At 34.3% G+C, this 24,019-nt stretch overlaps 2 protein-coding genes across 3 annotated transcripts; both read left to right on the top strand.

The window, feature by feature from the left end:
- Nucleotides 1–1,253: 1,253 nt before the first annotated feature.
- On the top strand, nt 1,254–7,839 carry LOC141711565 (uncharacterized). 2 transcript variants are annotated; one of them, XM_074514108.1, is made up of 9 exons: nt 1,257–1,686; nt 1,776–1,835; nt 3,443–3,610; nt 4,686–4,752; nt 5,185–5,357; nt 5,608–5,782; nt 6,638–6,726; nt 7,253–7,294; nt 7,381–7,839. In XM_074514108.1, exons 1-9 carry the CDS (start codon nt 1,480–1,482, stop codon nt 7,495–7,497), a joined length of 1,098 nt encoding a protein of 365 aa, XP_074370209.1. In that variant the 5' UTR covers nt 1,257–1,479; the 3' UTR covers nt 7,498–7,839. The 2 variants fall into 2 exon arrangements, with proteins under 2 accessions (XP_074370210.1, XP_074370209.1); XM_074514109.1 differs by lacking the exon at nt 7,253–7,294 and having other exon boundaries at nt 1,254–1,686.
- Nucleotides 7,840–9,369: 1,530 nt separating this feature from the next.
- On the top strand, nt 9,370–10,975 carry LOC141711564 (uncharacterized). The gene is made up of 2 exons (XM_074514106.1): nt 9,370–9,630; nt 9,880–10,975. Exons 1-2 carry the CDS (start codon nt 9,447–9,449, stop codon nt 10,821–10,823), a joined length of 1,128 nt encoding a protein of 375 aa, XP_074370207.1. The 5' UTR covers nt 9,370–9,446; the 3' UTR covers nt 10,824–10,975.
- The last annotated feature ends 13,044 nt before the right edge of the window (nt 10,976–24,019 follow it).

Below are 24,019 nucleotides of genomic sequence, written 5' to 3'. Positions count from 1 at the left end.
CGGATGTTTCACTAAGCTTCAACGGATGATCAGCTAAAGTCTCAACGGATGATCAACCATAGTTTCAACGGATGATCAACCAGAGTTTCAACGGATGATCAACCATAGTTTCAACGAATGATCAACCAAAGTTTCAACGGACGATCAAATTCAAAAGTGCAGTTGATAGTGACTTGACTGTCACATGCGTTGATTGTATGCAAATGGAATGTGGCAGCCTATTTACAGGATTTAGAGAACAAAGAAGCAATTCCATTTTCATGCTAAACTGAAAATATTCAAAGATACTGGATTGAGAAATGAAGAAGCATGAAATTAGACTGGAAACATTTTGTCTAATTTGTTTGTCTTTTTTATCATGTAACTTGGTGATATATAAACCAAGTGTAACAAGCAGAAAATTATCCAAGTTAATAAGCAATTACCAGAGAAATAGATAAAAGCTACATCTGTAAAAGAATTTCTCTGTTTTTGTGAATTCAACTTGTAAGCAGCTGTGTACAACATTATAACACAGAGTTCTCTTATTAATATATATCTCTGGTGGATAAATTCAATCCACCAGAAAGTTTTTAGATACTTGTATTTGATCACTTTGTGTTTTGATTTCTTAAATACTTTTATTCCCCACCTTAGATAAATCAAACACAGTTAAATATTCATAGTAGAAATGTTCTTAAAATTGAAAAGTAGCCAGAATAACATTCAACCCCCCCTTCTGTAATTCTTGTTTAGATTGTTTGAGAATAACAAATAATGCAATTTAGGTTTAGCTATTACTGTTGATGAGTTATTTGTAAAATCAAATAAGGCAAAAATTAGGGTTGTTCACGAACCGAGTCGAGCCGAGTTTTGATCGAATAGAGTCGAGCTTTATTTATTTTTTCTGTCGAATCGAATCGAGCCGAGCCGAGCTTTCTTATCGAACAAAAAATGTGTTCTAGCTCAAACTCGTTAACTAACGAGCCGAACACGAGTTTGTTCGCGAACATAAACGAGCCGAGCCGAGTCAGAAAAAAATCAGGTCACCTGCTATTTGACTATGAAAATAACTTATCAAAATTTTTTTTTTTGAAACTTTGGTTATATCACTAAAATATATATATCTTGACATCCATATGATTCAATCAATGAAAAATATTTTTTAAAATATTCAAAACACCAATTAATGATTAAAAATATTCAGACTATATTATATTTTTCCGAGTTTTAACGAGCCGGCTGGAGCATAGCTTGACAACCCAAAACTCGGCTGTGTTTGTTTTGCTTACTTGGAGGTCGAGTTCGTTAACGTGTAGTTTGTTGGGAACAGCTATCTTTGTTAACGGGCTGTGCAAAACCCCAACAAAACCCCCAAACACACCTCCTATTCTCCCAAAATCAATTCAATTCATACAAATCACACATAACAAACCTATACATCCAAACACAAATCGAGTCTTATCAAACCCTAAAAAACCAAAACCCAGCTCATTAGCCATGGCAAACACAGAGAAGAAAGGGACGGTAACATCACTAGCCTCACTTTTCCCGCCAGAAGAAGCTCGAAAAGCATCGAAGCGCGTTCTCGACACGATCGCCGAGCACGAGAGTGAGCTTCATCAGCTCAACCAGTTTGTTTCCGATAATAACAACATTATTGACCTCGTTCAACGAATTCCCGAACAGCTTCATCATGATATTATGGTGAGAAATTGTCTCGAAATTATGTTAAAATGTGTTATTACTTATTATTCGTGTTTTACGGATTTGTAATTGTTGTTTTTTTCGAATAGGTTCCGTTTGGTAAGAAGGCGTTCTTCCCCGGTCGATTGATTCATACTAATGAGTTCCTGGTAATTTATGTTTATGTAATTAATTAATTGTGCTTACTTGTTATTGTTATTTAGATATTGATGAATATGCCTTTCGGATATGATTATTTGATTATCTTTCTAGTAATATTGAAATTGTTGATTACTGTGGAGTTTTAGATTCTATTGAATTTTTCAGGCGAAATGGCGTATATATGGTATGCACCTGTAGTTTACATTGCGTTACGCTTGACGGGGATAGAGTTTGCACGAGTTCCTACATTACATGATTTTAGAAAATTAAAATGAGATTGGAGAGTAAGCAAAATAGAGAAATGAAACTGGATGTTGTTTATGAGAAATCATGTTTACAAGTATATTTATACCTTTTATACTGAAGTAGTTGCTATTTAGTTTCCAAGAATAGGTGTATTTCAGTGTTTGTGTTGAGTGATTACATATTATATATTTATATTTGCTTATAAGTCCTAGTTAAAAAAATTGTTAAGTTTTAATGTTAGGAACAGGCCCCTTACATCTCCTTAATTATAAAATTTGAATCTCACATTTACATGTACCAATTTTTATATTATGCTATCCTCAAGCCCTCACAGAGAGAATAAAGAAAATATATTAATCGATTGTGGAAAATTCTTACGAAAATCTTTATCGGTAGGTTAGGGAGGAGACCTTCCAAATTCTGAAAAATACATAGTACATTTTCATCAACATTAGCCTTTTTGTCTGCGAACACAAAACTTTAGCAGTCAGCTTTTTTATCGTAATCGTAATTTTGATTAACCCACCTTAAATTCTGCATTATAGAATTTTAAGTGCACCTTCCACAATTCCACTATATCAACATCACTATGCCTGCTATACATAAGGCCCCCTATAAAGATTAGATTTAATTGGTTATTTTTATTGACACTTGAGAAACACTTGAGAATGGTGACAATTGCGGTCACACAAAAAAGGGTAAGCTAGAACCTTACCACAAGGAAAATGACTCAACATCTTAATCGTTCAACACCATTTCCATTTACCCAAGACCAACAGCGACAACTTCGCTCAAGTCTATTGTCAAACTTTAAGCTATCACTGGTTTCTTTGTTGATAATAATAGTAATGATATATACTCAAATAGAAGAGTTGAGAAGTGAGAAAGTTTTTTTAGACGCCTGAGCTGACGAACCAGGTAACTATATACTGAACAAGATTGTTCAACTAATCATGTTTCAGTTCCTTTGCCACTAAAAATAGCTCACAACTTCAGGATGCATTTTAGACACATTAGTAAACTTGCAATTTCTTTCCAAATTAAAAAATTTGTCTCAGCGATTTTTAGTACTTTGTTATATGACTTGACAAAATGCCTTAACTTTTTTTTTTTGGTTTCAAACTAAATCCAAACTAACTCACTTTTCTATTAGGGCCTCAAGTTGTATAGTGAAGATGTACAGATTTCTTATGTGGGTATATTTTTGGGGTTGATTACATCTAGTTGTGCACCCACACAATGAATAAATTTGGGGGAGTTATTTGGTTTATGTAGAAAATATCATTTTATATATATATTCAAATTATATTGTATTTGTATATATATAGGTATCCATTCAAAGTTTATTAAAATAATAGTTTTGTTGCAGGTTCTCTTAGGAGAAAGTTACTATGTCGACAGAACATCTAAACAGACGACTGAGATTTTGAAAAGAAGAGGAAATACTTTGGAATCACAAGTTGAATCACTTAAAGCTGTAATGCAAGATCTCAAGGCCGAGGCTTCATTTTTCGATGCCACAGCTTCTGAGGCTGCAGTAAGTATGATATTTTTATTTGCTTCCTAGATGCATGTAAATGCTATACGCTTTTATCATGCACATCTAGAGAAAATAGTATGACTATTATCTGAACTTTAAACTTCTTGTGTGTCGTCGTATTGTACGGTAATTTGGTGAAAAAAGTTGCTCTTTTTTACCTTCACTAACTTCGCAACATGACAAAGTTGAAACATGTAATGCATATTATAGCTATAGATTCCTGAGTAACACTTCTTGCTATAGGCTTGTTAGGAATTATTGGGGCTGATTTCACTGTGACCATTGATCATCACTAGCACTTTTTGCCGAGGTCATTGCATTATTAAGACACTTTTTACTGAATGCAATTCCTAAAGTAGCAATGTTTGTTTCCCCCAGTTTCCTGATAGATATTCTATTATAGTATATGAAGGTTGAAAGCATTGCCTCATCTAGTTTGCAATAGATAGATATTGGGTCTAGTTTGCAATAGCTAGATGTTGAGTCGAGCTGAATACAATAACGGTGGTTTAGGAAAAAATTTCATAAAATAATTAACTAACACAGACTGGCAGTTACAGGAATATTTAAATGCTAGTATTATTTTCAATTTTATTTTTGGGGTTGGGGGCTGTTTTTGAGTTATAATCTTGACTCCAAACAGCCGCGTCCAGTGCTAGTGACGAATTTGCGTACTTGGATAATTGTAATTGACTACTGGAAGTTGGATCCTTTCCCATTAAAATATTTTTATTTGTTCACATCTTTTATAAATTATGTTTTTGGAAAATTTTCTCTTATTTGTATCGGTTTATAAAAGATACTTAAATTTGGAAACTATTGCTTGAACTTGAGAATATCCAAGAACGTCTTTTTACAAAATTCTAGTATTTTTTGTGAGTATTCAATTATTTTGTACTCCAGTTTTAATGATTTTCTTCTTTATCTTTCTTTTTTTCTTTCTCAAACTATATTAGATATTTATGAATTTAAATGTTAAATGGTTGTATGAATATGTAAAGATAAACCCATAAAATCCACATTGTGTATTGTGCATGTGAAATGTAGGTCATTTACATTTTGGTATACACAGGAAGGTTTTGTAGAGATACGCGAAGACTATATTGAGGAAGCTTCTACAGAGACTGTCGCACATACAGGCATGTTAACGTGCTCCAACTTCTTATGATGTTAGCGTGGCCCTGAATTACTGAAACTTATTTGAAATAAAGATACTCTATGGCTAGAACAAGTTTGTCCATAATTAATCATCAACTTGATATGTAAGGTAGCTTAGTAAAGTTGTTGGCTGTAATTCTATCATCAGAGTAAACGTTTGCACTGGTATTTATACAAACAAAACACCTAGATGTATTACTCGTGCAAGCTTCAATCTTCTGTATTGAAGTGATGATCTCGCCAGTAACTGTGGCTAAACTGGATTTCGACAAGGACTAGATATGAATGTATCAAGTCCTGTTAATTGACCATTTAGAACTGAATAGGAATCGGGGTATATAATATGGTCAATAGTCGAATCTATTTAGCAGTTAATGTTATTGTCTTGATTAGATTTCAATATTTTTTGACAGACGTTAAGACCGTAGATGAAGATGAAGAGTATGCTCGCCTCTTGTCCAGGATGGATGAGCTTGAGAAAGAAGAACTCGAGGCTGAAAATGTTGACGAATGTGAGTTAGAAGATGCTGATTTGGATGACCAAGGAAATCAGGTTTCTATGGATCACAGCGTAAATAATTTAGAGGTATGGATAAGCCAAACGGGCTTATAGCTTCGTATAATGAACTGAATATCTTTAAACCAAGTTCCAATCACTTTATGCGTAGATACAATTATTTGTCTTACCAGTTAGATGTAAGAAACACATCCTTTATATTCTCCGTTCTGTTTCTTCAAGAGTTCAACTTAGCTACATTTTGGTTGCTGTTATGAAATCAGCCTTCTACTTATATATTAAATTGTGTATAATTTTTTTTTTAAATTGAAAAATGCAGCATGAAGCTTTAAAGGTTCCACCTGCAGACAAAGGTCCTCGTAAAAGTGAACATCCAAAGGTCCAACCTGCATCCAAAATATCACCTGACACTAGCGAACCTTCAAAGGTCCAACCTGCATCCAAAGTTTTACCTCATACCAGTAAACCTTCAAAGGTTCAACCAGCACTCAAAGGTCAGTTTGCACTTTGCAGCCATCCGGTCCTACTTTCTTTAATAGAAACCTCCCTCTTCCCTTCTATATCCTGCCTGCATATCTAAGGAAACAGTTGTATGTTATTTAGGGAGGCCTTTAATCACAAAACAAATAATGATATTTAAATTCCATTGTTATCAATAAGAATGTGCTCAGAGGAACAGTCCCATGATTTTGTATTTAACGGCAGTTAGATATAATATTTAAGATTGTATACTAGATTATTTTTCACAAATATTCCCCCAAGTTTTAGATTTTAATGAGTCCAATTACTTAAGTAGATAAGAGTAAACATAAAAAAAGATCTTCTATTATAATTTATAAGATTCTTAATTTTGTTTGCATTAATTTATTTTTACTGAATTTAGCGACTTTAAAATTTATAAAATACATCATCGTATTGAACTTTTGCATGCTCTTTACACTTGTAAAGTTAAGTTATTATACGAAACACACTTATGTATTGCCTATGTAAAGCATTTTTAGCTAGGTATGACCGTTCTCTTGCTTTCTAGCATAAGTTATGAATTTTAATACTGTTATACAAGAATTGGGTCCAGTAATGGTTGAAGCAATATTTGGTGGATGTAGCTGTAGCAAGCAGTAATGGTCCAGTTTCTGTAGGAATATTATTTTGCCATTGATACGTAATGCTCAATGTAAAGTTTTTTATCAATTAAAATTTGTTTATATGACGTTGTAAGCCTCCTAGCTACTTGCTAACACAAAATCAGTAGTGAAGTTTGTGTTTCATGGTCCATATTATTTTTTTAAGCTTGTTATGCAAACTATATCCACTGCTGTTTTGTTTTGTGTTTCATGGTCCTATTTCAGATGTACACAACACACATGCTGCCATTAGCAAATCAAGTATTTCTGACAAGGAAGAAAGAATTCATCTGCAACACAAACCTACAAATGAGGTAGAGTTCTCTTGGTCCCAAAATCTCAAAATTTCCACAATATTATATATGCATGTGCTGTCATTTTACACTTCTTTATTCATTATATCTAGCAAGTAAATAAAAGACATCTAGAGGTTAGCCATGAACATCTGATCTTTGCTATAAACTTTCTTTCTACACCCTAGAGCTGCAACTGTACGCCTGAGATTTCAGCACATATCTACTTATAGTTGGTGAGATGGTGTGGGTAATCTAGCAGTGAAATTCATAGAATTTCCTTATTGAGGCAACAATCGTACAACTGAATCTGCATTAGACTAAAGCCTAGTTATACGCATTATATAGTTCTGATTGACAGAAATAAAAGTTCTGTAGCATTACTGTACCATAAAGATTTGTGATGCACATTTTATGTGAATGTCTTGTAAATTTAAAAATGCACCGAACATGTGAGCAACTTATGTAACAAAAATTACTTCATTGCGCGTGTGCAACCCTTGCTCTACAATTTTCAGTCATGTAACTGACAAATGCTATTATACAGAGTTCTGTTCGTCCTAGTGAATCAGACTTTGACAGTAGCAAGGCAGGTTTTCCTGAACTTATATCGCGGTTTTAATTGCTTCATTAACATTATATTTCTTTATCTTATAAATTATATGTGCTGTGCAGGCTTTTACAGGTTCAATTGTTGAGCGCACCTACAACATAGACAGTAATTCAAGGGGACAGTCTTCTTCTAGCTCAAAGACAGTTTCAAGATTTAAAATGCAAAGAAAGCAGCCTTGAAACGGTTTAGCTTTGAGAGGTATCACAGTAGATCCTTGATTGGTGGCCATTGCTGCCTCCTGGGAATATTGGCAGACGTACTGATAGCTAAACTTTAATATCTGTAATAGCTATATGGAACTTTCTTTGTGCAGAGCTTTATATTTATATCCTCAATCTAGTGCTCCGTTTGGTTGGGAAAGAAAATGAATCGAGTTAGGAATGGCAAAAAACAAAAGAACAAAAAACAAAAGCGAGCACCACTGAAGCCTGAAGGTACAAGGGGCATCTTTTTTCCCCCTTGAATTTAATTTAGTGAGTTTAAGTTCTATGATGGATGTGAATTGTGATGGTACAGAAAAAGTCAACGTTGTAGTCTATTTATTAAAATGTATTATAAATTATAGCTAATATTATATTAAAATTAATAGTATTTTTCACAAAAAGGAGCATATTAACAAGCAGACTTCAAAATTTAGACATTCGGGTTTCTTGATTGCTCCTCATTCACTTGGGAGTCTTGGACTTGCGTTATATCCTTTTGAAATTTTGTTAAATCAAATTAAAATTGAAAATTTGTTAAGGGAGCATCTTCAACGGTAAAATGCAAAATGGTGGGTTATAATATTTTAGCTAAGGGGTATGATATAAACTCCAATGTTATTATCTAATGATTATGTAAAGTTATAACTATGGGTTTTGTTGGTTGGCCAAATATAACCAACTAAAAATGAATGTCTATAATAGCATCTCTAATGGTGCAAAATCCTTGGCTAAATTATCTACGTGGAATTTATGTGGCATTTAAGTGGCAATATTTAGAGATTTATGTAAAATTTCGAGCACTCCAACCATAGTTACCCTTACCAAAAGATATGGATAATCACATTTGGTTGGCTATATTTGTCGAACCACTAAATCCCAGATATATAATTTTACTATCATAATTATACATAATACCATTGGAGTGTTTCCCCTTCCCCTTAGTTAAAATTTTACATAATTCCTGATTTATCATATTTTAGCTAACAGTTCTTCTAATTACCATTGGAGATACTTTAACTTTTTCTAAAGTGATACATGGTTGAAGTGTAATTTTTTTTTACATATAATCTAAATATGCCACATACTTGACACCTACATATCAACTAGATTATTTACCTTACCAAAGGGTTTTGTAGTATTGGAGATGCTCTAAAGTACTGTTTAATTTATTTTCCGAAATTACTCTTTCAACTTATATTAGACAAACCTCATCTAATTTATTTTCATCACGACAATCACGTCGATAAACAAAATATAATGACTGATTTATACTACTAAAAATCCAAAATTAATCTTCCAACTTATATTGGTTAAACCTCATCTATTTGTTTTCATCACGACAATCATGTCGATAAACAAAATATAATGACTAATTTATACTACTAAAAATCTTTTCCAAGATAACGTGACAAATATAAGACACCAAAGTGAAAATTTTATTTAGGTTAGTTGGTGCGAATGCAGAACATCCATCTTGTTATAATTTCCGACGAGAAATTTTTTGAAACGAATTTGTATGCATTTTCCTGTTTACAGGATATGTAAAATCTGTAGTAAATAAACAAAAAAGCATTTTTCAACAAATAAATATGGCGACCTATGAGAATGTTATGCCTGGATTTCAGTTTCACACGGGGTTAAATGCACAGTGAAAAATACAATTAAATGGGAACACAGAAATGAAAGTAAATGCATGGGGGGATAAGCGTTAAACAGTGTAACTCGTAACGCATGGCCGCCAGGTGAAAGCCTGTGAAGATGCCACGTATGTTCCGGCTAATTCTTGCCAACGGTAAAGTCAGTCCTCATGACGCATATATACAACTCTTCATCCCTCTACATCCCCACCATCACTTCAGTTCATCTTGTTCATCTACAACATATTATAAAACATATTTAAAATACAATAAATTAAATCCTATATTATGGCTTCATCTATGATGTTTCTGCAGGTGGGCTTTGTTGTGATGACACTGATGGGCTATTTGATGGAGCCATCTCAAGCTTACAAGTACTATGTTGGTGGCAAAGATGGCTGGTCTTTGAAGCCTTCTAAAGCCTTCAATCACTGGGCTTCACTCAACCGCTTTCAAGTCCACGATTCTCTCAGTAATACTTTTTTTCGATTTTTTGATCTATATTTGCACTATCTTGCTTATTTGATTTGATTAAGAGTAGTGCGTACAATTGTACAGACATGACACTTGATGTGGTGGAGTGTTTTAATTGGTGTTGTTGATGTTAGTGTAGGGTTTCATTCCAATTAAAATCCACCACATATCATTATATACAATATTTTGTACAGTACATCAAGCATTTTCCTTTGATTAATTTGGTTGTTTTTTTATGATGTTGCAGTTTTTGAGTACAAAGATGGAAGTGATTCGGTTCTTCAAGTTGATCAAGAGGATTACATAACTTGTAACAAAAAAAACCCTATACAGACTTTGGAAAACAAAGGCGATTATTCGAGTTTCGATCTTGATCATTCGGGCTTCTTTTTCTTTATCAGCGGTCAGGCTGATAATTGTAAAAAGGGTCAGAGAATTATCATTTTAGTAATGGCTCCGAGAAATTATACTCGTATATCTCCAACTCACGCACCCTCTCCATTCCAACAAGTTTCAGCTCCTTCACCTTCTGTTGTCCAGGGAATTAGTCCTGTTTCGAGCCAGGCACCGTCTCCATTCCAGGGAATTAGTCCTGTTTCGAGCCAGGCACCGTCTCCATTCCAGGGAATTAGTCCTGTTTCAAGCCAGGCACCGTCTCCATTCCAGGGAATAATTAGTCCTGTTTCGAGTCAAGCACCGTCTCCGTTCCAGGGTATTTCCCATGCACCCTCCCCGATTCGACAAATCACTCATGGTTTACCTCCGGCACATTCCCCAGTCCAAATAATTAGTCCTGTTTCGAGTCCAGCACCGTCTCGAAGTCACAGAGTGCCTCATGTACCTCCTACTCATCATCATACTCATAGTCCAGCACCGTCTCCGAGTCACAGAGCGCCACATTTACCTCCTGCTCATCATCACACTCAGAGTCCCGCACCGTCTCCGATGCATGTAGCTAGCCATATTAAACCACCTGCACCCTCTCCTCTCCAAAAAATAACTCCAATTTCAAGTCCTTCACCGTCTCCTACTCCCGTAACACCGTCTGTATCGGGTCCTTCTCAGGCTGTTTCACCAGGACCGTCTGATCATGCTCCATCTCCTAATGACGGTAAATCTGCAGCTGCAACTATGTCGTTTGGGGGTGATTTACTGATGGCAGTGCTGTTATTTTGGATTGTTTTTAACTAGGTGAATTTGTTGTATGTGTCCGCGTTTAATATTTTTGACCATATGTTATGTAGATGATGAATGTTTGTTTTCTATTGTAGACGTTATGCATGCATGTAACGGATTTAGGTACAAATAAAAATGGTGATATCATGTGTTGATTTTTCATTCTCTATCGGTTTGTGACTTGTATTAAATTAATATTTATCTCTTCGATTTCGTAAGCAAAGCCAGTTGGCAATGGCGTGTACAAGCCTTCCCCGTCGGTACATATTTTGAGATTTCTCATGCAAGTTCTGCCAAGTTTTCTTTCACCTTCAAGGGTGAGCTGAGTATTCCAAGAGCAACGCCTTCTTTTAAAAACTACTAATTAATTGACTCCTAAATTATAATGTTTGGACTCAATCTAACAACCCTCCTCAACCGTCTCTCTATTTTTTTTTATTATATTTTCCGTTTCTAACGGTCACATGCAAACATACATTTCACAACAGCATTTCACAACATCTTTATATTTAAAAGCCTTTTTTTTTGGCAAAAAAAAAAAGCTTTCTTTTTTAAGAATCTAAAACATCACCGAAAATCTGTTCCAAAATCTCTTCTCATTGTTATCATCTATTCTCACTATTAGCCTAATGAATCCTCAATAAGTGATTGAATATTTAGCTTAAGAAGAAGAAGAGAAAGATGAATAAATCAACATGATTTAGCTACATGTGCACAACTTAATCAGTTGAAAAACAACAATATTGTACGCCATCGTGGGTCTGTCTTCAACAATCGAGTCATCAACCGAAACAGAGCACTTGGTCATCAACTTATATATCGTGACTACTTTAGTGATGATCCAACATATCCTGATCACATTTTTCGTAGAAGATTTCGTATGAGACGGTTGTGATTCATTCGAATACAAGAAGCAATAGAGTCGCACAATCCTCACTTTGTGTAGAAGTGTAATGCAGCTGGAGTTCCTGGCCTATCGTCACTCCAGAAAATAACTGCTGTAATGAGAATGATTGCGTATGGAGTACCTGCAGATTCAGTGGATGATTACATTCGAATTGGTGAAAGTACTGTAATAGAAAGTTTAAGAAAATTTGTCATATCAATTAATCAGATATTTTGGGAGCAGTACTTAAGGTCTCCAAATAATATTGATATTAAAAGATTGACCGAGATTGTAGAGCAAAGGGGTTTCCCGGGTATGTTAGGGAGCATAAATTGTATGCATTGGAGGTGGAAAAACTGCCCAATTGCTTGGCATGGAGCATTTTGGGTCATTATCACGAACCGACAATTATACTTGAAGTCATAGCTTCACATGATTTATGGATATGGCATACTTATTTTAGATTTCCAGGCACACTGAATGATATTAACGTATTGGATCGGTCAAATTTATTTTCAGAATGGGCACAAGGTCGATCCCCAGAAGTTAATTATATTTTGAATGGGCATGATTATGATATGGGATACTACCTTGCCGATGACATATATCCTCCTTACCCAACCTTTGTCAAGTCCATTTCTGCTCCGCAAGGAAATAAGAGAAAGCATTTTGCTAAGATGTAAGAATCTGTTCGAAAGGATGTGGAAAGAGCATTGAGTGTACTTCAAGCTCGATTTGCTATAGTGCGAGGACCAGCTCGTTTTTGGGACATCAAAACACTAAAGTATATTATGTTGGCATGTATAATTATGCATAACATGATTATTGAAGACGAAAGAGAGCTGCAGAATTTAGATTATGATTACGATATATGTGATAAAACTCCAACAATCACTATTTCTCGTGAGCATACCGCGTCATTCACAGAGTTTATGCAGTTCCATCATCGCATGAGGGATAAAAGTGCTCATATTCAACTACAAAATGACCTTGTGGAGCATTTGTGGGATAAGCATGATGGATATTCATAATCCTGGAATGTAGATGTTTTTGTCAGGATACGCATTTGCATTGCATTTACAGTGCCTGTTTTGACAGAAAACCGAGTGTTTGTTGGTTTACTAGGTACTCTTTATATTTCCCAGACAATTTTAGGATTCAACTTTGATAGATTACTATGTCATTAAAATACAATAGTGAAGTGGGAGCTAGTTTCATATTAATAGCAAGACACATAAACACTAATAGCAAAACACCTACCTGGAAGAACAAATAATGATGTCAAAAACCACTGGAACATAAAACTAGAAATGTTAATCCCAAACAATACAACAAGAATTAAAGAAGGGGGGTTGAATGTAATTCTGGCTACTTTTTCTGATTTTAAAAATGTCCTTACTTAGTATATAACTGTGTTTGATTTGCAGTAGTGCAGAATGAAAGAATAATAGAAATCAAAACACAAAGCAATAAAATACAAGGTTTTAAAACTTCCGGATGGATTTAAACTTATCCACAAGAGATATATATAAAGATGAGAACTCTGTGATGCTTGAATAGCACACAACTGCTTACAAGAGAACTTACAAACTTACAGAAAAATTCTTAACATATATAGTTTTATCCATCTCTCTGAAAATTATGCTGACTTAGTTAGATGTTCTACTTGCTACTCTTGGTTTATATATCACCAAATTACATGATATTAAGACAAGATAATAAAATAAAATTATATCTAATCTAACTTCATGCTGCTACATTATTCTATCCAGCATCTTTGAATATCTTCATATTTGCATGGAAATGGTAATGCTTCTTTATTTTTCTAAATTCTACAATTAGGCCGCCACATTCCATTTGCAAACACCCGACGCATGTCGACGCATGTGACTTTGTTGTCACTGTCAACTGCTAATTTGAATATTATCATCCGTCGGGATTATGTTGATCATCCGTCGGGAGCCTTGTTGATTATTCGTCGGGAGTCTGTGTAGATCATCCGTCGGGAGTCGTTCTGTCACTTGATTCTATTTCACTTATGCAGAATTACAAGACATCTTATATTTACAATTAGCCAACCTATTATGCATATCAATCTAGTAGTCAACATGACTTAAAGAAATCTTCAGTGTCTACTTAACTAGTACATTGTTGTTTGCAAAAATATGCTGCAAGACTTATTATTACATAAGCTACACTCTCGATGGATGTTAAATTTTCATCCGTCGGGACTATAAAGATCATCCGTCGGGACTGTATTAGAACATCCGTCAAGAGCTACAAAAACACTAAGTTAAATATACTAAGGTATTTTGTTCAACTTATCATCAAGTTCACAATATATTTCTAACATTTGGAGTAGGTGTTGTATACATATCAAAAAGAGGATAATCAGAGTTCAACATATCGGAAAATGATATTACATTTTCATCAAAGTTCATCCCCGTTTTATAAACTTGAGTAAACCGAACAATGAATAAAGATGAAGTAAAGGTAATAAAAAAGAGGGAAGTATTAACAAAATGGAGGGAACTACTGTCAATTATTTTGGAGGGAAAAATTTATATAATATAAAATTCATTGAGGAGATAATATATGCTCCTCAATTTTGAGGAAAGATTTAGAGTTCTTCATTTTTTAGAGAGGGTTTAAGAGTGTGTTGGAGTTCATTTTTTTTCTTGCTTTCATCAAAATTTAACTTAGGAGCATGGTTAGAGTGACCATTGGAGTTGCTCTAAGCTGCTAAGAGCATCAAGAATGCCAAGACGAGTGCCAATATTTTTTGATCATTAGCATCCTTATTAACACTTTATTGAAATTGTTGAAATGTTACTCGAGTGTCAAATAAGTTCTCATGAAGTGTTAAAAATTGTCATCTCATCATCTTATAAAATACAGGATGTCAACTAATTATGTGACACCTATGATACCTAAAATATTATTTTATTATATTTATATTATGCATTTTTTTATTAAATTAGTGAAGTTGCATGTGATGTCAATCATTGGAGTGTATTTTGAAAGAGAGTGCTAAAACTGACGTGGAAGAAAGGGAATATATAAAATAATGTAATATTTTTGATTATATGGCAAAGTTGGCACTAAGATGTAGGGATGATCGTAGTCCGATTTTGTTCGATTTATATATTAAACGTGAACCAAATCACATAATTGCGGCTTTGAAAAATTCAAACCAACCCGAATCTCGTAACCCAATATAACCAAACGACTCGGTTCGGTTTTATTCGGTTCAGTTTAACGGATTTTGACGGTTTACGACATTTCTTATTAGTGAATTCGAAAATAAAATAACATTTTTTTCTAAGCAACATTTCTTATATTAAAAATTTTATTCTTATAATTTACATAATTAATAATATAATTATATATTCTTTCACAATAAACTGTATCACTCTTATTAATTATAAATGATTAACGTTTAATAATATGTTCATCATTAGTTGAAATAATAAATGTTCAATATAAAATAAAAAAAGTCTTCTAACATTAATTTTTGAAGGAAATAAGTTCGTGATTATTTGATGAGATTTAACAAGATTTTAGTTATTGATTATATGATATAATTGTTTTACGTTATATAATTATAAATGTAAAATCATGTCTATATATTATTGATGAGTTTTATGCGGATTTTGTATATATATATATATATATATATATATATATATATATATATATATATATATATATATATATATATATATATATCGAGCAAGGGATTGATGCGGTTCGGATCGGAAGCGGGTTGGGTTAAGGTCAAACCAAAATCAACCCATAACCCGTAAATTTTTCAAGTAGTAAAACCGTAACCGCAAACCACATTTCTGTTTCGATTTGGATCGGTTTAAATCTGTTCGGTTTATGCGAATTATGCAGTTTAACTCAACTGTGATCACCCATACTAAGATCTACTATTGAGTGTGCCAAGTGGGTGCCGACGTTATGAGGTATGACGTGACTCACATCAAGAGGCATGGCAAGACTTGACACTCTTGTTAACGTTGCATTGAAGTTGTTAAATGTTATTGAGAAATCAAGTGAGTTGGCATGAGTGCAAATTTGGGGTGTCAAAAGTTGTTGTCCTATAAAATAGGGTATGAACTTCTTTCGTGGTTTTAACATAAAATTTTATTTTTCCATAATATTTTGATTATGCATTTTTTTGTTAAATCTGTGAAATTGGCATCTTGGGGTGCCATTCATCGGAGACTTTTTTGAAATAATATTGTTAAAAATGACGCGAAAGAGGGAGAATATTAATATATTTTATTATGTGGATAATCTGTACGGTTTCAGATCGAACCCTATTTTAGATTATGATATATTCGGAGACAATTCGGCTCCGATCGGATATGATTCGGTTCAGGTGTAATTCAGATCATAACTTGTTAATTTTTTCAATTTGTGAGATTTAAAAAAAATATCTTTTTATTGATTTAGTATTTTCAATATGATATAATGTACTTTTACAAAAAATTATCATTAATTAATTATGTTATTATAAACATAAAACTGTTTAAAGTAAATTTTTTGTTTAATTCGGGTCATATTCAGTTCGGATAATATATTATTCGATTTTGATCGGTTCCAAGTTATAATCGGATCTTGTATTTCAGATCATTTTTAGTTGGGTAATTTTTGGATCAGTTTAACTTGATTTTTGGATAATTATTAGATTATATGATTCAGATTTCAGATAAAATCTTGTTTTCATGAATTTCGGTTCGATTTTTTGAATCTGGACCCATTTTACCGGGTCTAGTTCCAATTATGTATAAAACATCATTATCATTTTTCTAATATATTTGTATTTTATATTTTTTGTTAAATTAGTGAATTTGGCATCTTGGCCGACCAATTATTGGAGTATTTTTTTGAAAAAATGAGTGCTAAAAATGATGCGAAAGAGTGATAATCCTAAAATATTAACCCCGTTCCTTTTCGGGGCTCAAACTGACCAATTTTTGATCAAATTAAAAATTACTCTTAAATTATTTAGAAAAATAAAAACTTATATATTAAAATAGATTAAATGTATTTTTTTTAATAATTATTTTTAATTTAATTCAACTATAAAATAATATTAAAAACTTCGATTAAACTTTCATCAAGTTGAATGTCCGAAAATGTGACAACTAAAAATAAAAAATAATAGAAAAAAAGAAGAAGTCACTAAACTTATCTAATTAACTTTTTATTGATATATTGTTTCATCGAGATCTAATCCAAATCACAATGTCGTTTTCTTGTTCTGAATGGGCCCTATTAATCTTTTTAGGTTTATGCTCTACTCTGGGTAAAAATACGCTCGATTTTGATTTATACAAAAGTGTTGAGCTGACAAAGTTATCGGAGATCGGAGATGCCGTGAGTGTGTGCTTGGGTGCTCCCAAGATGCATTTAAATGGACTGAAAGGCCGGTTGCACTTTCTTTGGACCTTTAGATTGGCAATTCTAAGATGATCGGTCCAGTTAATAGGCCCGTATGAGAAATTTTATAATAAGTGATTTATAACTTAAAATAAATAAGTGTTAAATAAGTGATAAATTAATAAATATTTATAACTTTTATAAATATTTGAATATATTTACTTATAATTCAAATTTTTTTTATTTAAATGAATTTAAATAAATAATTATTAAATAAAATTATCTTAATTCAAGTGATAACTCCCGGTGGCGGGGCTGCTCCTTCGACGCCGTGCCTATATCCTTCGTCGCTGTGGAGGTGTAGCTATGGTGGGGTTCCTACAAAACAACACCGGAAGGAGGGTTTGGGTCCCGCGGCGCCTCCGGTATGAGAGTAAGAACTCGCTTTTGGGGAAGATGAAGATAGATATGAATGCAAGGTGACTGTGTGTGCATATGAGTGTGAGAGAGTGATTAACCCTAAAACCTTACTTTTTTGGGCTATTTATAGCCCAAGGATAGGGTTTTGGGGTTGGTACCTTTGAATCATAGCCATTGGTTCTAGGAGAGGAGGACACCTGGCTGGGATGGATGCTTTACACGTGTCAGCACGGGACTGACTGAGGAATATTTTGAGGATCCTCTCACACGTGCCTTGATTATTCCCATAATTGATGGGTGACAGTTGTCCCTATCATGTGCTTAGGCAAGTGCCCATGTGTTGGGGTTTCCAGAGATTGGGCTTGCGAGACTGGGCCGGTTATGACTAGTAATATGCAGGACTGGATTGAGTTAGAAGTCCGCGCCCGGTCCTTGCAGGAGCTGCAGGTCCTTGCCGGAGCTGCAGGTCCTTGCCGGAGCTGCATGTACTATCATGTTCCCCCCACTCCCTTATGCAGATTTTATGGATGGGGGAATAATGTTGGTTTTGTTGAAGAATTTAAGTTTTGCTTGCCCCCTAGTCCGGATTGCGTTGAGTTCAGCCAATCAGGACTAAGGTTGGTTTTCCTTGGAAGAATTTGAGCTTTGCTTGCCTCCGAGTCCGGATTGCGTTGAGTTCAGCCAATCAGGACTAAGGTTGGTTGTCCTTGAAAGAATTTGAGCTTTGCTTGCCTCCTAGTCCGGATTGCGTTAAGTTCAACCAATCAGGACTAAGGTTGGTTGTCCTTAGAAAAATTTGAGCTTTGCTTGCCTCCCAATCCGGATTTCGTTGAGTTCAGCCAATCAGGACTAAGGTTGGTTGTCCTTAGAAGAATTTAAGCTTTAATTGCCCCCAGTCCGGATTGTGTTGAGTTCAGCCAATCAGGACTAATGTTGGTTGTCCTTGGAAGAATTTGAACTTTGTTTGCCCATAGTCCAGATTGCGTTGAGTTCAACCAATCAGGACTAAAGTTGGTTGCCATTAGAAGAATTTGAGGTTTTCTTGCCCCCAGTCCGGATTGCGTTGAGTTCAGCCAATCAGGACTAAAGTTGGTTGTCTTTAGAAGAATTTGAGCTTTTCTTGCCCCCCAGTCCGGATTATTATGAGGTAAGTGTTAGTGTAGGTGCCCTAGAGGCAATACATTATTCTTTTAAATCTTTATGTCAGTTGATCATTCAATAAATGTATTTATTATGACCTTAATTACTGCGATATTTTGTTAGCATAATAAATGTCCTTAGAATCATGATATAAATTGTATAGTTTAAGTACATGACTTGAACTTGAGATTATATAATATATCATATTCTTAAAGGTCCCTAGTCGAGTATTATTATATAGGACAATAATAATACATAAATAGACTAGTATGTTGTTTGACAAGATAACCACATCTCATTGGTTATAAGTATGGGGATACTAAAGTCAATACATAGGTACATGTGAGAGTACATGGTACTGGACAGACCCACAGTGAGATTCTTCATGTTTAATAAAGTCATAAGAAAGACTCACAGTGATAATGGTGTAACGATCCTTTGACTTGAAATCATTATATTTCTATACGAGGATTAATATACTTTGACTACATTAAAAGTTACTTTTAATCGGGTGATGATAAAAGTGGACATCGGGTATATCATGAGTCGTATGAGAAATATGAATGATAGATAAAGGATTTAACCCTCCTATAATTAGGAGAGATATTATTGGCCTCTTGATTGAGTGAGATTATAAAAGAATGGTCATGCTCAAATAATAATTTATCTTGATAATCTACTCATGGATCAAGTAAACCCGGATTAAATGTTGAAGAGGATGACTAAATACATGTCTCGAGTTTAATCTATAATATGTATGGTTAAAGGGATTATATTACACGAAAAACATTAATCACGAAAGGTTTTTATCTAATCACGATTTAATTATTGTTTAATTGGGTAACAATGATGTATTACTAGATACCGCTCATTGTTTATAATTTTATTAGAGAATAAAATTATTGCCAATTAAATAATAGCCTATAGGGTCGCACAAATAGAGCACTTAATGGAATAGTTAATTTAAATTATGGATTTAAATTAATTGATGATTATTTGAATTTTATTATAATTAAGTAAGACTTAATTGAGATAATATAAATTCAAATTAAAAGGAATGTTTTTGCCCATAATAATTAAGTATGACTTAGTTATTAATTAAATAATAGAAATTCGTTTTTATTATTTAATCCAATACCTACTAGGGTTGGGCTTTGTTGTTATGGGACTTTTTAATCAGCCATTATAAATACATAATGATAGGTTAAAGAGGCTTGTACGTTTTTGAGAAAACCCTAGCAGCAAAGAGAGGCAGAGGCAATTCAGATTGTCAAGAAGGAGGCTAGTACATCCATTCCGTAGTCAAGTTCGTGAGACGTTCTTGAAGGTGCTCGTGTGGATACCATAGAGGTGTTTCTCCGAGTGGTAGACACAAAGCGTGATAGCTAGGATCTCCGTTGAGTTCGTGAAAGTTAAGCTCTTGAAAGGTATGATTCGTTATCTCCATAATCTGCCCATAATTATACATGGATCCTGTTTTGGGTTTCGAATTTTTTTTTGTTTTATTTACGTTTATCCGCTGCGTTTTATGCCTTCGGAACCTAACAATGGCATCAGAGCTACGTGTATAAGGGGCTGATTTGGTTACGTGTTTACTGTATTTTTACAAGTATGCATGTGTGATGAGTCTGCCATGATAACAGTTATGTTATATGAGTCTGCCATGATAACAGTTATGTTATATGAATGATATGATGAATCTGTTAATGATCTATATGATGATACTAGTATGTTTAAGATCTGCCATAACTCATATGTATGCGATCTCTTAAAATATGTATACTGATACATGTCTTTGGTAACTGGGATATGGATCGTGTGTATACTGATACATGCTTCTGGAATAGTATTCTGATACATATTTTGCTAGTATTCTGATACTTGATTTTGCAAAAATTTCCGCCATCGGGGGGCTCGCTGCGTGCTTAGGGTTTCGTTTTTAATTTGTGCTTATGACATATGCTTTATTTATTTATTATTCTTGATTGGATCATGATAAGTGATAAATAGTATGTCATCTTTATATGATCTAACATGTTCTTTAATGGTTACTTGAGCATGGTGCATAGTTATGGCCTTAAGACCTTACTTGTAATGGTTTATTATTTTGGTTTGTAATAAATACGACTTGCATGTCGTTTTCTATTTGTATTTGTTTTATCTCGAATGTAACTCGAGTTCTTTTGTAAGTTCATTAGTATAATTCTTAATGTAACATCCAAGAAGGACAAGGGAAAGAGGAGGAATCCAATGGAAGCCAAGGAGACAATGGAAGCAATAGAGAAGACATATGTAATAGTTATTTTTACACCATAGATTGACCTTGATCTTTTCATTAGCCTGAAAAGATCACATAGGATTGGGCCATAACTATTGCACGTTTACTTTACGCACTTTTCATATGATGTATAAATAGTATGTGTAGAGTAGAAAATGCATGTTTTAATTAGATTAATGATGCATGTATGTATTAGATATATCACCCATGCCATGCCTTTAAACAAGATAAAATATGTAACGACTCAAGATTTAAAATTAACAAACGATCATGAGATTCTCGTGTTTATGAAACACGGAATAAAATACGAATTTTCTTTATTTCTGACATGGGGCGATTTTATCAACAACGGGTTCATAGAACTTGTAAGGCTGTGGGTTTTAAGCGAGACCGATGTGACTCCTCCACTACCTGGAAATCAAACCATTGACGAGTATTGATTTGAAGTATTTTATTCAAGGAAAAATTGGGAATCTCTTTATGATGGGATCATGATCGTTCTAAATTAAAAATCCCTAAGTAAAAATATTAAGTTTTAATCAGATGCTTTCCAATGAATGAACACTCATTAAATCCTAGATCGATAAGGGGAAGGGCTGTCAGTGGCAGGGGACTCCTATCTATCGTGGTGAAATGCGATGAATAAAAACGGTTATATTCGGACGTTGTATCATTGGGTCTAACTTAACTGAGTCATCATAATAAGGTGAATATAAACGGTTATATTCAACTATTATGAACTTAGAAGCATAGAGTTTGGTTAAAAATCTATTAGATAGATAAGATCAATAGTTGTTCACCAAATTATCCAAGAATTATATATGATATAATTGACAACTGTTGTCTACCTAAATAATCATGTTTTAAGGATACCAGTGGTTGACTTAGAACATGACGAAATATGGATCTTGGCTCACTAGAAAGATTTATGGGATATACTTTCCGAATTAATAGTTAGGGCTATTAATTTGATAAAAAAAATAGTGGGAGATATATTATGAATATATCATAATCATATGAACATAAATTTTTAACTCAGACAATCTAATGTTTATTTTGCGCTTTTATTATTGTAGATACTGAGTAATGGCAAACAACACAAACACACTATCCGTACGTTCAGTCCTTGAGAAGGACAAGCTGACAGGAGGAAACAACTTCCTAGACGGGCAGAGGAATTTGAGGATTGTCCTCAGGCAGGAGCGCAAGCTTCATGTCATTGATATTCCTCCTCCAGCCCCCCTTCCTGAGGGTGCTACTGCTGATGAACGAGCAACACGCACAAGGGATGAGAATGATGCAAATGATGTTGCATGTCTTATGTTGGCAACTATGAGTGCTGAGCTTCAAAGACAGCATGTGCATATGGATGCATATACTATCAATGAGCACTTGCAAAGCATGTTTGCAAGCCAAACTCATCAAGAAAGGTTCAACACGAGTAAGTCACTTTTTAATTACAAATAAGGGGCGAGTGAACCGGTTGGCCCACATGTTCTGAAGATGATAGGTTACATTGAGTACCTTGAAACTTTGGGTTTCCCGATTGGTCCGGAAACTGGTATTGACCTAATCATGAATTCTTTGAACAACTAATTCACTCAGTTTGTTGTGAACTATAATATGAATGAATTTGACAAAACACCTACTGAATTGTTGCATATGTTGAGAACATATGAGACCAACATGAAGACAGCTGAACCTGCTCCCATACTGATGGTGGGAAATAAAGGTAAGGCCAAAGGGAAGGGCAAATGGAAGGATAAGAAGAAGATTGGATCTGATTTTACACCCAAGCCAAAGTCAGGTCCCAAACAGGCTTTAAAGCCTAAAGGTGGTGTGGCCAAGGGTGAATGTCACTACTGTAAGAAAGATGGTCACTGGAAGAGAAACTGTCCAATTTACTTGGAGGATCTGAAGAAAAAGAAAGCAGTTCAGATTTCTGGATCAGGTATTTATGTTATAGAAGTCAATTTGTCTATTTCTACATCTTGGGTATTTGATACTGGATGTGCTTCTCACATTTGTATAAATGTGCAGGGCCTGCAGAGAAGTAGAACTTTGGCTAAGGGAGAAGTGGACCTAAGAGTAGGTAATGGAGCAAAAGTTGATGCTTTAGCTGTAGGGACTTATTATTTATCTATGCCATCTGGGCTTGTTTTAGAACTAGAAGATTGTTTTTACGTGCCTGCGATTCGCAGAAACATTATTTCTGTTTCTTGTTTGGACAAGAAAGGTTTTTCGTTTACAATAAAGAACAACAGTTGCTCTTTTGCTTTGAATGATTTAACCTATGATGTTGCGCGTTTATTTAATGGTTTATATGTTCTTGATTTAGATAACACTGTCTGTAATATAGAAAATAAACGACTTAAAATGAATGACTCAAATCAAACATACCTCTGGCATTGTCGTCTAGGCCACATAAATGAGAAACGCATATCCAAATTACATAAGGATGGATATTTGGATAAGTTTGATTTTGAATCATACCAAGAATACGAATTATATTTGCTTGGTAAGATGACTAAAGCCCCTTTCACTGGTAAGGGTCAAAGGGCCACTAAACGTCTGGAGCTAATACATAGTGATATATGTGGCCCAATGCGTGTAATGGCTAGAGGAGGCTACTACTACTTCATAACATTTACTGATGATTTCAGTAGATATGGATATGTATATCTTATGAAGTACAAATCCGATTCTTTTGAAAAATTTAAAGAATACAAGGTTGAAGTAGAGAAGTAAATTGGCGGAGATGCAAATATTAAGATCTTACGATCCGATCGTGGGGGTGAATACTTAAACACCGAATTTAGAGAGTATTTGAAAGAGTGTGGTATTGTATCACAACTCACTCCGCCAGGAACACCTCAATGGAATGGAGTTTCAGAGAGGAGAAATCGCACCTTGTTGGACATGGTGCGATCGATGATGAGTCATGCATATCTTCCAATTAATTTCTGGGGTTACGCTTTAGAAACAGCGGCTTTCACACTTAACCGTGTTCCTACTAAGAAGGTTCAAAAGACTCCATATGAGATATGGAAGGAGAAACGGTCAGGCATGAACTTTATGAAAGTTTGGGGATGTAAG

Source organism: Apium graveolens, chromosome 3, assembly GCF_009905375.1.
Source record: "Apium graveolens cultivar Ventura chromosome 3, ASM990537v1, whole genome shotgun sequence".
NCBI classification, from domain to species: Eukaryota; Viridiplantae; Streptophyta; class Magnoliopsida; order Apiales; family Apiaceae; genus Apium; species Apium graveolens.
This window is presented reverse-complemented; position numbering and strand designations above follow the sequence as displayed.

Excerpts from the sequence above, each read along its gene's own strand:
- LOC141711564 (XM_074514106.1), top strand. The coding sequence starts at position 9,447 with ATGGCTTCATCTATGATGTTTCTGCAGGTGGGCTTTGTTGTGATGACA. Across the intron at positions 9,631-9,879 it reads TCAAGTCCACGATTCTCTCA|TTTTTGAGTACAAAGATGGA; the intron begins GTAATACTTTTT and ends ATGATGTTGCAG.
- LOC141711565 (XM_074514108.1), top strand. The coding sequence starts at position 1,480 with ATGGCAAACACAGAGAAGAAAGGGACGGTAACATCACTAGCCTCACTT. Across the intron at positions 1,687-1,775 it reads AGCTTCATCATGATATTATG|GTTCCGTTTGGTAAGAAGGC; the intron begins GTGAGAAATTGT and ends TTTTTCGAATAG. Across the intron at positions 1,836-3,442 it reads TTCATACTAATGAGTTCCTG|GTTCTCTTAGGAGAAAGTTA; the intron begins GTAATTTATGTT and ends GTTTTGTTGCAG.